Here is a 12,495-nt window from a genome sequence, read left to right as displayed (position 1 = left end):
TTGCCGAAGGACACCTTGAGGAAAGCGGGTGCTGGGATCGAATCCTTGGCAGACAAGAATGGAAAAACAGGCCACTTATCTATGAAGAAGCTTTTAGGTAGAGGCATTAGCAGGTAAATGCACAGTTTTTTTTATATAGTTACCCAAAAGTGGGCTTCCTTACCCTCTTGAATGAGATTCCTGGAGGAATGGGCCAGAGTAAAAGCAGTCTTCTCCATCGTCCTCTATGTCAGGGGTTTCCAATCTTTTCAGCCTGCCACCCTCAAAATATAGGTGCCAAAGAGTCGCGACTCCCACTGTTTCTCAAAGTGATTTAATGGGGCTTAATTTGGCCGGTCTGCAGAAAATTAGCCTACCTATATGAGCATGTGGCTGTGTTTCCTGTGCCGTTATGAATTGACTGATGCTTTTGAAAATTAACTGTTCACTAACCTCAAACTTAGGAGTCATCTGGCAAAAAGAAAGGCAGAGAACTCATTACATTTTCTATTTTCAAGCTTTTATTTCAAGTTGAGCTACTATTTTTGTCTATATTTTTTAATATAATGGGTAAAATGTACTATTTTTAGATAGCTTAAAAAAAAAACATTCTGGGAGACATCTCACGACCCTCCATTTGTGTCTCGCAACCCCCTTGGGGGTCCCGACCCAAACTTAGGGAACCCCTGCTCTATGTCATAGCTGTAAGAAATTTATATTTTTATTGGGCTAAAATGACAAAATTGTCTGAGCTGTGAGAGAGATCTGAACCCAGGGCTAGAGATGCAACCTATTGGTAACACAACAAGTGACAACCCAGAAAGCTAAACTGCCGCTGTTTTTTTCCAGGAGGCTTTACACTTTATACATTCAGGCTTTAGCTGGTGAGATAATCAGGTGCTATCAGGATCCAAGTGTTGTACCATGTGAGCTTATGGGCCTGCTTTTTTTTTTGGGAAGCCTTTCAGCCTTGTCAGATCTCCTGTGCAGTTGTTGTCATGTTTTCTTATATTCAAATATTTAAACATTTGCCTTAATTTCAAGTCAACAAGCAGCTTTTATCATTTCTTTTATTCAGGAGATCATAGCCATATTACCAGTATTTGATGTAGGGGCAATTTATGTTTCATAGTTTAAAAATACTTTGATCCCCAAAAGGTTTCTTTTTGTTAAACATACCTCCCACGTCCTGAGAAAAAAGCTAAGCCTCACTGATTCTTGACTCAGTGTTCAGCAAGCTCACAGGGCACCCATCCTAGACACATGTGCCGCCCTGCCTTCTTTTCACAAGACCAGTTTCAGTTGGCTCAAATCCCTCTGAACACAAAGGCATAGTTCTGGTATTCTCCCCAGTGTACTGTAAACAGTATAGGTTATCTGTAAAGATACCGTGATGGCTCTCATCAGGGAATAGTCGACATTCACAGCTGAACATGGAAACATGACTCAGCACAAGGCACGATATTTTGTTGAGATACATAAGTCTCAGATGTCTCCACACCCAAATCAGGGGATTTTTAAGCACCTTATGTAACAGCACAAAGTAGGAAACACCGTGCAAGGCTGTTTGATTCTCCCCATTAATTTACATCGGTGTGAAGGACCTAAAACAGCTAACACCACTGCACATAAATAAAAATATAAATAATCCCAAATCAGAATCAGAAGTTATTATAGTATGCTCTTATAAACAGTATGTAAGAAAGGCAAAATAATAAATAAAAAGAAGGAATACAATATAAAATAAAATAAAATAAAAATAAATAAAAATAAAATAGAATAAAATAGAATAAAATAAATTTAATTATATACAGAACCGCAGAAAAGTTAAAATTATCTATGTTGGTCGCGGACTTGCCCTTAAGTTGCCAGCCCATGTAACAGGTGGCATGGGTTCAAATCCAGCCTGCGGCCTCCTTCCCGCACGTCATTGCCCCCCTCTCTCCCACTTCCCTACACAACCACTGTCCTCTCCTCTATAAATGAAGGGGAAGGAGCCCAAAACTATAATAATAATAAAAAGAAATCTCCATGTAATAGAATTATCTGTGTAGGTATTGTCATACCCTTCTTTTCCATCAAAGTGTTGAGAACATGTAAAAAAAATAAATATTGTAAAATTAACTTAGAAAGAAAAGCTTTTTTTAGTCAAATCTTGGAGGATTGTGCCATGGTTTTTGCCCCCCCCCTCTCTCTCTCTCTCTCTCTCTCTCTCTCTCGCAGCAGGTGGTTGAGCTCACTTGTGCCCACTTAAAATGTGTCATGAGTTGCTTTCGTTTTGAATTGTCCTGGTTTTGTGTTTCTTAGAAATTTCCTGTTTTATTTTGTTGATCATGCCTTGTTCATCATTACTCTGGTATTCTCTTTGCATTCTTGTTTTCCTTGTGTACATATTTTCACTTTTTTGCTGCTAAGTTCACTTTCTAGTGTTTCCTGTTTTATTTTGGAATTATTATTCCTTTGTGAGTCTGGTTATAGTTTTACTTCCTGTCCTTCCTTCCCACCTCTTTGTTTGCGGTAATTAGTTTCACCTGTGTCTTTTTCTTGTCACACCTGTTTTGATTACCCTGTGTGTAATTAGTTTCCACCTCTTCATGTCAGTTCATTGAATCTGTCTCCTGAGGCTTCCTCGTGATTTTTGTGTTTTCGTTTGGACCTTTTTGGATTTCGTTTATGGATATTTTATGTAAGTTTTGTTTCATCTTTTGCCCTTTTGCATTTTGTTTATCACATCTCTAGGTTGCACCTTGTTTGTAACCCAATGTGACAACCAGTCAATCAGGGAAGAGTATAAAGAGCAGAACAGTGACATAAACCAGCCAGAGCCAGAGGGCCATCTGAGTTGCATGCGTGTCGTTGTGATGTTAGACATTGCAGTAGTGATACTCTTTCAGTGGTAGGAAGGAGGATGTTCTCTTGAAGACCTTAGAGTTTGTTTGTTTGTTGTTACAATTTTGATTTATAGTTTATGAAGGATTAGGGAATAAGGGGTGGAGCAAGAAAAATTGAGTGGAAAAAATGTTTTTAAAAAAGGAATTTAATTTGAAACTAAGGAAATTACCAAACAGGCTTCTATTGTAAAACTCAAACAAAAGAGAGGGTGAGGTTTGTTTTTAACAGAGAAAGAGAATTGGCTTGCTCATTCAAAAAAACATGTAAAAAATGTAAGCACTTGCAATAAAGTTCAAAAATAAATGAATATATAAAAAATTATGTCTTGATAGCCTATATAGTCCATCATAGATATTTCCAAGTACATCTGAACCAGAGGCATTGTCTCTGTCTGAACCCTAACCTCCCTCTGGGAACGTAATGATAATAAAGATGATGACATCTTTTTTCATGGGTCTCTACCTCCTGTTAATTCACATGACAGTACATTAAGATAGACTTGGTTTGTGTCAACTATGGTGACCCCTGTGGACAAGGTAACATATTTTGTCTCTACACTTATCTTATATGTATGTATAGGTATGTTTTCACACACAAAAAACAATCTCTTCTTGCTTTATTGTTACTGTGATTTAGATCTCTACATGTGAAACATTGTTACCAAAGACATTTCTGGTTTTCAAGCTGTGACTTGCTTCTCCTGACATCGACATGGTGTCAATAGTTACAGGCTTCAAATAACACACTAAACAATACATAATCAGAGATCTTCATTTTTATTTAGTCATGCTTTTCACTTTGTGTGACTGTAAGGACAGTTGTGACGTCAAGCTACTCACAAGCAACACTAAGTTCACTAGATTTTTATTTGGATTATTGCTACACAAAGAAATATATGGTCCACTTGAGCATAGTATTAATTGAAATGAAAATTATTTCTCTCTTTGAACTCTGACTTTGAACCTGAATGAATGTCTCAAACTTTCTGACTGTCTCTTAAAAAGGTAAAGGCCAACGAAGGAAGTTATACCTTCTCCCATGCTCTGTGTTATCTTCACCATCCATCTTCCTCTTATTTGAACTGTTTTCACCAGTGATGAGATGGTCCAGTTCTGCAGGATGACCCACTTCAGGACCTCCATGGTGGATGGGGCCAGCAGTGAAGTTGGAGGTTTCCTCATCATCACAGTTCACATTCTTACAAATAGTCATCAGCTCCATGCCCTTCTTCACACTGCAAAGTAACCATCACTGAGTCAAACAGACTGTTTCAGAGTTCACACACACTTACAGAATCTGAACACACACTTACTGTGAGCTGTGTTCGAACCTGCCAACAAGGTGGCACATGGTTATGAAAGGGTGCTGGAGAATTTCTGATGGTGTGAGTCTCTCGGCACCGTCCACCTTTTAGAGTCTTTTTGAGTAGGTCCATAAAGACCACAAGGTCGTATAAATAAGCCTGGAGATCTTCTCCAGAGAGCCCATGAGACACTTTGTACTGGATCAGAAAGAAAGACATGTTTAGTTTTTATGTTTTTTTTAAAAAACATTTTGTGAAGATTTGACTTATAGTGTTTTAAGTTAAAACTTGTTTTCAAAAGAGAGATCCTACCGTCAGCAGGTCACTCAGCTTGGTGAGTGTGTGTGGGTAACCATTATAGTTTCTCGCCACAAGACTTGACTAAAGAGAGGAATTCATTTTTCAGTAAATCTCAAACATGATGAAAGACTGACACAAATACAAATACACACATTCGACAGATACACACATCAAAACTAAATGAAATCAAAGAAATCTTACCGGAAATACCCAGACAGGCTCTCCTTTGGCTGTGTGTGAACAAGTGTGAAAATACTTGGTATACTGTACATGCCAGAGCACATGTGTTGAGGAGCCTTTCCAATAGTGTTATAGATGTGCCTTATCTGTGGATAACACACAATGACCTGTCACACTTCTATACACATTTTAAAGGTTTTATAAGAGAAGTTGTGTAAAAAATTGGAATGAGTTTTAAATGGAATAATATTCAAGTGTAACACTGACCATGTCGTACTCATTAGCGCCTCGAAACAGCACAGAGTTCATCAAAATCTCTGCAGCCATGCATCCCAGGGACCAGACATCAATGGCTTCATTGAAGGGAGCTCCCAATAGCATCTCTGGAGCTCTGAGACAAGTACACAAACACATTACCGAGAATTCAGACAAACCAAGAAATCAGCTTCTGTTCACTGTAAGATTGAGTTTCTAAAATATTAATAATTGTGATCAGAACTGAGCCTGAGAGAAAACCTCAAATCCCAGTGTGCACAATTGTATTGATCTCTGATACAGCTGTCCCAGATTCATAGATATGTGATCAGTCACTTACCTGTACCACAGAGACGTCAGGACCGAACCTGTGTGTTCAGCAGGATCCTTCAAAGCTTGGCCAAAGTCGATGACTTTGATTTTCAGAGGCTGCTGCTCATGGTCCACCATCATTATATTACCGGGTTTCAGGTCAGCGTGGACGATCCCTGCACCTTTCAAAAAGTCCAGAGCTGTCGCCAACTAAAGTCATCAGTGACAGTTAGGTTAATATAGCACTGTTCATTGTGTTAGCCAAACTACAACATAATATGTATCGACAGATGTGTCTCTGGGAAAATGAATCATAAACTATCAGCTATATATAACTATAAAACTAAAAGATGTAAGATTTAAACACGTCTATATTAACATGTCCCTCAGATAGTTTTAGATGGTCAAACATGCTGCATCATTGACTTTATAAATATACAGTCTGTGTTGAGGTTGTGATGGATGATGACTGCAGTGATTTGCAGTGTAATGGAACAGAAATCTAAGTATCCACCAACTGTAGTCTCTAGGGAATTTTCACTTTTTTTAATGTTTCAATACCCTGATCAACTCTTTCAGATTGAAAACAAAGATGACTTTTAATTAAACCTAAGGGTCATACATGCATTCAGTGACAGTACACTCCTCATCAGCTACACCAGTTTCTCTAGCTTTTCTACAACAAACACAAACCTGCTGGATGATTGGACGGATCTCCATCAAACCAAAAGGTTGATGCCTTCTCTTCTCCAGAAATTCACGGAGACTAATGTCCAATATTTCAAATTCCAGACAGATTCGTCCAAAGAAGGTGAAAGTCCCGTTCCATCTGATAATGTAATATTTGTCAGAGCCAAGCTCTTTCATGGTTTTAAGGGTGGCCATCTGAGGAAAATACCACATGTTAGAGAGGTTTGAAATTAATTTAACGTGGTTCTGAATTATTGAGCACAAGGAACTTTGATGATAAGAATGAATGTTTCACCTCCCCTTCTGCCAGCACAAGGGGTGCCTACATTTGCTGGACTTTTAAAGCCACTGTTTTATTGGTGGCTACGATTTTACACCGTGCTACGTCTCCAAAGGAGCCGCTCCCCAGGAGAGCCTGAACCTCATAATGTGTGGATGAGGATGAGATCCGGCCCTCAACAGGCACCGGAAAGACCATGCTGTCAGTCTTTGAGACGTATGAGTTCTGGGGTTGATGTATCACACCTGAGAGGAGAGCACAAAAGAGAGCAATTGAACACGTCATGTCTCGACTCTCAGGGTCTGATTGCAGATAAAACACATAGTTGACACACAGGAATACGATTCATTATGTATAGTCAGACTCTACTACTTAAATCATCCACTAAACTACTATCTTACTATATGACAGACTGTATTATTTTAAATGTAAATCTCATGATGAAACTCAATATTGATAAAACATGAACCTGTGTGGGAAACCTTAATTATATGATGCTTATATAAAGTAAAACCACTAATAACTCTTGAAATATCACATTTTAAGATATTTTACTCTCACTGATAATTTTCTGTTTTCTTTGTATTCTCATTAACACATCATACTGATTAATAAGTGCTCAAAGAAAGTTGTTTATAACATGTATTTGTTTGAAGTGGTCAGCGTGGTGCAGTCTGTGGCCTCCATTACTGTTCAACAGACTGATGGCAGTGGGCACAAAGGAGCGCCTGAAGCGTTCAGTCTTGCACCGTGGTGGAATGATGCGCTGACTGAACGAGCTCCCCATCAGCCACAGCTCATCATGGAGAGGGTGAGAGGGGTTGTCCAGGATGGCTCGCAGTTTGTCCATCAACCTCCTCTCAGCCACTGACTCCAGACTGTCCAGTTCTAGGCCAACCACAGAGCGGGCCTTCTTTACCAGCTTGTTGAGCTTGCTGGCCTCACCCGTCTTGATACCTCCACCCCAGCACGCCACAGCAAAGAAGAGAGCACTGGCCACCACAGACTGATAGAAGGTCTTCAGGAGCCTGCTGCAGACACTGAAGGACCTGAGTCTCCTCAGGAAGAATAGTCTGCTCTGTCCCTTCCTGTAGATGGCATCAGTGTTGGTGGACCAGTCCAGTTTATTGTTTATTTGGACCCCAAGTCCAAGTCCAGTTAACAAGTATTCATCTAATTTTCAAAGTATTTCATCATGTTACTGAATATAGTCCTTCACTTTTCTGCATCTTGTTGGAATTGGCCATTTTTTGACTAAATTAGTATCAATCAAATGTAGGGTTAAAAAGTTAGATTATATATCAATACTTAAACTGAACTTTAGTTAAATTTTGTGATTTTTACTGCTCCAGCACCTTGTGTTTGGAGATGTGAATGAACTTACCAGACTTTGACGGATGTGATGTCAAAGATGTTTCAGGATGATTTCTAGTGAAAAGTTGTCATAACAAGACCAAAAGTTTTGAAGTTGTTTGGAGGTTGTTCAGAAGTTTGTCTGAGGTTATTCAGCCAGCGAACTCGGTTGAAATGATAAAAAGTTGAAGCTGAGGTCTGTAGAAAACTGACCTCCTTGTGACAGACTTCAGTTCTATCATTATGTTGTCACAGAATCACAGTTCTGTCTGATGTTGGGCCCATTCCGTCAGTTCAGTGTGAGGTTTAGTCCACATTTTTATACTAAGTTAAATGTAGGTGCTTTGTAGGATGAGTGACTGAGTAGGAGTCAAATGTGAGAGCACATTACAGAACACTAACACAACAATTCACTGGGAAACTACTGGCCTGCTATTCCAACCCTATGCCCAAACCTTAAGATAAATGAACACAAAGTATAAAAGTTTCTATCTTTGTCTTCATATGCTCAAAGTTCAACATCCACTACAGACTATAAATATTTAACCTAAACATCCCAACCAATAAATAACAAGGCCACCTTTCCTTCTAACTTTTGAGACTCATTTCCTGTAAAATGCAGAACAACCAATACATGTTGTCAGCATGTTGCTTGGACCATTTTTAACAACATAAACAGACGGTGAAAGCTCACTGTTCTTGCATGCATTTTTTATGTAAAAATATATTCTATCATTGTTTTTTCTTCTTAATTTAAAATCTTTATGGATCATATATGTAAAAGCTCTCGGCCATATCATGTTTGTTTGTTCTATGACTATAAACCACCATGATTTCTAACGTGTATGTCCCCAGAGAGAGGTTTTTGTTGTCTGGATACATCTTTTCAATAAAATTCAATATACTTTAACACGATTGATATCTAAGGATGCTTTGCTGCAGATTACTGTGCTGGCTTTTATGTATGTGCTTAAGTTTTGTTAGAAACATAGAATATTATGTATTGATTTCACATGAAAAGCTTTGACTATTTATTTTAATATTCTCCTTGGACAATACCAGTTTTTTGGATGTGCCTATTGGATTTGACATCTATCTGTGAATGTCAAACAAATATAATCAATAAAAACAATAAACTGGCTGAAACAGACGATCTTGTAGTGAATCGTTTCTTCATTTCCCTCCAAAAAAACCCTGTTGTTTTAATAAGACAGCTGGCATGGCTGTAAGATGACTGGATCACTCATGCATCAACTTTTGGCACTGCCCAGAGGTCCAGGAATTCCAAGTTAATGTTAAAGCCTGTTTGTGTAAAATATTGGGTGTTAATATACCATTCGGATCAACAGTTGCTTTAGGGAGTAAGATAGATGGATTAAGCTAACCTCCAAAGATCACAACATTTGATCCTATCAGCTTATCTATCTGTGTACTAATGAACTGGAAGGTGAGAAAACACATTGTTTTGATATAACAAGCTTACTAATTATTTGGAGCTGACATATGTGGAGGAAGCAGTTTAAGCTCTTGTAAACCTGGGCAGTGGCCATAGAGGCTCTTTGAGCTTTATTATGTCAGCTACATTAAACTGACCGAGCCCTGACCTACACTGTAAGTACCAGCCAGGCAGAAGGAAACTACCAAACTTTGTTGTTTTTTAAATCTTTCTCAGACAGAAATGAGACTTAAACAACTTTAGAAATATGTGTGGGAGGTTGCGTCATAAATAAATGCTGAATTCTTTTGACCTGTAACAGTGTCTACTTTAAGAAAGTATCACAGCCGCATAGAAATACAATGAAATATATCAAGTAGTTCACATCCTTCATGCTTAGTCACTGGGCTTCAAAATTGCTGTATTGTTTAAGCCGGGTAGCTTAAGTTTCATGGCATGTTTATAGCCAGTGTCATCTTTCATGTTCACTTCCTTTTTTGCAATACATGATGAAGAACAAGGAGGCGATGGCCCTTTATTCTCCTGTGATAAAGATCCTTTTCAGCCCGCTGTGTAGCCTACATAAAGCCAGCTTAAGGTTTAGTCTATTTTGAAGGAAATTTGCTTAATTTCTTATCAAATTAGTTACCAAACCTTAACAATATAGGAGTTTCGGAAATAAGTAGATTGGTAACAGTTACAATTTTGACTTGTTTTGTAAGTAATCCTGTTTAGATGAAGCCCCAATTCCCAAGTTGGCATTCCTGACTTGGGTTTCAGTTGCACTTGTCTCCTTTGCGTGGGTGGACCCTCCCAAGCCTTTATCTCTCAGCTTCAGGTCATTCACTGTGTTCTCATGTATTGTTACAGAAGAGATGGCCTTGTGTGATGTTGCAACATGCCTCCAGAGTTTGAGATTTCCTGTTAACCAGAGGGGTGGATCGATGAAGGGGGCAGAGAAAAGTGGGTTTCTGATAAGTGAGAAAAATAATCATAGAGACAAAGAAATAACAAAAGGATGACAAGTTATGTCATAGCACTTTTATTCAAGATGCTTTGCTTGAGTTGATGCTTTGAGCGATAACTTGTGTCTATTCAGGGATGACAAGTTGTGTTAGTAGGTCAGGAGAGTTCAAGCTGTGTGAAAACTCTGATGTCTGAATACAATTAGGTTATGACATTTCTGTGATAAGATCAGAGCTGGTCAGGGAGCAATGACTGACATACAAACATTTAGCTTGTATTACTAAGTGTCTTTATGAGTAACTAGGTTTCTGTACTCGAGATAGGCTGATAAATGACATTTTGAAATAATTGACATCAGCTGATTCCTGTTTTTTCAAGGATGATTAAAAAAAATTAACAAATAATATCTTCAGACACGGCAGGCAGCTTTATCAGTGTTGCTGTTGAGCAATGCTAACACCCCCTCTTAATGATATCAGGATTAGCTCATCCTTAATGACAGCAGATCAAATCTAACAGTTACCTGCTAGTGTTTAATATAAATGATGTTATTACACATAAAAAAAAAATGCAGTTTAATATTGCATCTGACATAAATATAAGTCATGTTCTGAAATTTGTGGCATAACAAATGTATTTTTCACGAGATTCCAATGTGCATGGAACAATTGGCGTTAAATAATTCCTTTATTTTACTTACTCAAATGCTAACAATAACACAAACAACAATTCTGGCACTATACATCAGACATCAGCAAATCTGCTCTCTAGCTATTGGCATCTATAACTGCTGCTGAAGCTGGACCTTGTTTTTTTTCTGATAACTTGTCGCTAATATTTTCTTTATTTTAACATTAAATTTGTCTCGTTACATTTTCAGAACATGTACTTAAACTTCGAAGCATCTGATTGGCATTGTTGGGGACTTGTTATTGGCACCCTTGCTTCTCAACATCAACACCAAATCCAACCAAAATGTACAAGTTTGACTAAAACACAAACATATTTGGTGTGTCCAACAGTGCACCTAACACTCGACAAATGTCACCTGTCAAAACGACCTCAAAGACGTATCAAACATTCACAGTCAACTGTGAAGAATAATTAACTTTAGGATAAGGTCCACACAATCCACAGGAAGAAGTCACAGTGACACAAAGGGACGCAGTCAACATAAACGACAACATCAGAGCAGATTCAGAGCAGATTCAGAGCAGATTCTGGTGTCTGTCTTCAAGGCCCCGCTCTGTAACTTGATGTCAGGGGCTCAGAAGAAACACAGCTTGGACTTGTAATCTCTATCTTTACTTGTATCCAGACTGGCGCGGATGCTAAGCTAAAATGTGAAAAAGAGAAAATTGTGGCCCAAGAGCGGTATGACGTATGGAAGAGGACACCTTTAGCAGAGTTTTGTTTAAATTCAAACTAAAGAAGTACAGTTTGTAATAAAAAATGTAGTTAGTTATGGGTTAACAACACCAGTCAAACTCCAATAACAGGGATCTGACTTTCTAAGGACTGAATAAAAAGTTGCTTCAGCATCAATCACTTATCTTAAGGAAATGCAACTCTACTGTTTTAAACTATACTCTTATCCAAGTACCTCTAGAGATGACTTATTGTAAACTCAGTGTTGTGTTGTTGAAACATGAAACTAAGTTTACAAGAAATCCTTGTTTTTAAAAGTTCCCAAAGTGTCATGCTGATGAATTAATGATCCATTTTTTGTCGTAGGGTATTTAAGAGGATCCACAAGCTCCTGCACCCCAAAATGTTGGTGAAAAACCAAAGTGAACAACTTTATGATCATAAGTTAGAAATCCCATGAATGAATTATTTTATAGTCCCATAGATATTAGCAGATAAAACAGACAAGACTTGATCAAGTGATAGAAATAAGCAACAGGGGATCTCTGAGCGATCAATTATGAGAGCAGATTTCCTTGATTGAGGTTATGCAAACTGATGCGTGAGAGCTGTTGTGTTTGTGTATGTGGGTGTGTGTGTGGGAGAGAGAGGGCTGGGTGAGAGGGACCTTCTTTTCATCAGTGACTTCAGGTTGATTCATCAAACTATCCTCCATCCATCCTGCCCGCCCTCCATCCCTCCCTCCTGCCTGCCTCAGGCTGTTGGTGGGACCGCCTGGCCCCGTTTGGGGAATACTGATTGGTTCCCACGCGGGCTGGACTAAAGCTCAAAAGAATCCAGAACACCTTTTGTATTTGGCTCCCTTGTATAGTAAACTAATGGTAATCCTTCACTCAAAGTCAAAGATGGGATTGTTGGGAGTCATAAGTTTTTCTTTAGCGCTGGTATCTCTAACTCAGGTAAATATGACTTTTTATTTTAAAACCTGTACATTTCAACAACAGGAATATAACTAAGGGTCTAACATTTATCAACTGTCATTGATTTAATATTATTATGTGTTATTTACAGATATCTACCTGTAGTGCACAGGGTAAGTGATTCAATTAATCAAGTGTAATTGTGAACTTAGAGCAAAATGTGTGTGGGATTTTTTTTTTAATGAGTATAATATCCACATTT

The 12,495-nt window shown here is 38.4% G+C and overlaps 2 protein-coding genes and 1 long non-coding RNA gene across 6 annotated transcripts in view; 2 read left to right on the top strand and 1 right to left on the bottom strand.

Annotated features, from left to right (window-relative positions):
• The first annotated feature begins 2,498 nt into the window (after positions 1–2,498).
• Positions 2,499–4,920, top strand: LOC117808460. Its single transcript, XR_004630334.1, has 2 exons — positions 2,499–2,665; positions 3,966–4,920. It is a non-coding gene; the product is annotated as an uncharacterized LOC117808460 (long non-coding RNA).
• On the bottom strand, positions 3,505–7,732 carry LOC117808443 (homeodomain-interacting protein kinase 1-like). 4 transcript variants are annotated; one of them, XR_004630323.1, is made up of 9 exons: positions 7,576–7,732; positions 6,207–6,436; positions 5,915–6,106; positions 5,250–5,431; positions 4,922–5,045; positions 4,676–4,800; positions 4,487–4,555; positions 4,184–4,372; positions 3,505–4,105 (listed from the first exon to the last, which is right to left on the bottom strand). XR_004630323.1 is itself a non-coding variant. In XM_034678207.1 (8 exons), the coding sequence occupies exons 3-7, from the start codon at positions 6,104–6,106 to the stop codon at positions 4,501–4,503; spliced, it is 678 nt and encodes a 225-aa protein (XP_034534098.1). In that variant the 5' UTR covers positions 6,207–6,436; positions 7,576–7,732; the 3' UTR covers positions 3,505–4,372; positions 4,487–4,500. The 4 variants fall into 4 exon arrangements, 1 of the variants encoding a protein (XP_034534098.1); XR_004630328.1 differs by lacking the exon at positions 5,250–5,431; XR_004630324.1 differs by lacking the exon at positions 7,576–7,732 and having other exon boundaries at positions 6,207–6,743.
• A 3,761-nt stretch (positions 7,733–11,493) lies between these two features.
• Positions 11,494–12,495, top strand: part of LOC117806306 — a 49,442-nt gene continuing 48,440 nt past the window's right edge. The window contains exons 1-2 of the mRNA XM_034675188.1: positions 11,494–12,272; positions 12,385–12,406. Coding sequence (XP_034531079.1) covers positions 12,192–12,272; positions 12,385–12,406 — 103 coding nt within the window. The 5' untranslated portion in view covers positions 11,494–12,191. The remainder of the gene's footprint in view (positions 12,273–12,384; positions 12,407–12,495) is intronic.

This window comes from Notolabrus celidotus, chromosome 2 (genome assembly GCF_009762535.1).
Source record: "Notolabrus celidotus isolate fNotCel1 chromosome 2, fNotCel1.pri, whole genome shotgun sequence".
In the NCBI taxonomy this organism is placed as follows: Eukaryota; Metazoa; Chordata; class Actinopteri; order Labriformes; family Labridae; genus Notolabrus; species Notolabrus celidotus.
This window is presented reverse-complemented; position numbering and strand designations above follow the sequence as displayed.

Bases quoted from the DNA above. Each gene is read 5' to 3' on its own strand.
- LOC117808443 (XM_034678207.1), bottom strand. From the start codon at position 6,106: ATGGCCACCCTTAAAACCATGAAAGAGCTTGGCTCTGACAAATATTAC. The intron at 5,432-5,914 runs GTTTGTGTTTGT...TGATGACTTTAG, and splicing joins TCCGTCCAATCATCCAGCAG to TTGGCGACAGCTCTGGACTT. The intron at 4,556-4,675 runs GTAAGATTTCTT...TCCTCTCTTTAG, and splicing joins AGCCTGTCTGGGTATTTCCG to TCAAGTCTTGTGGCGAGAAA.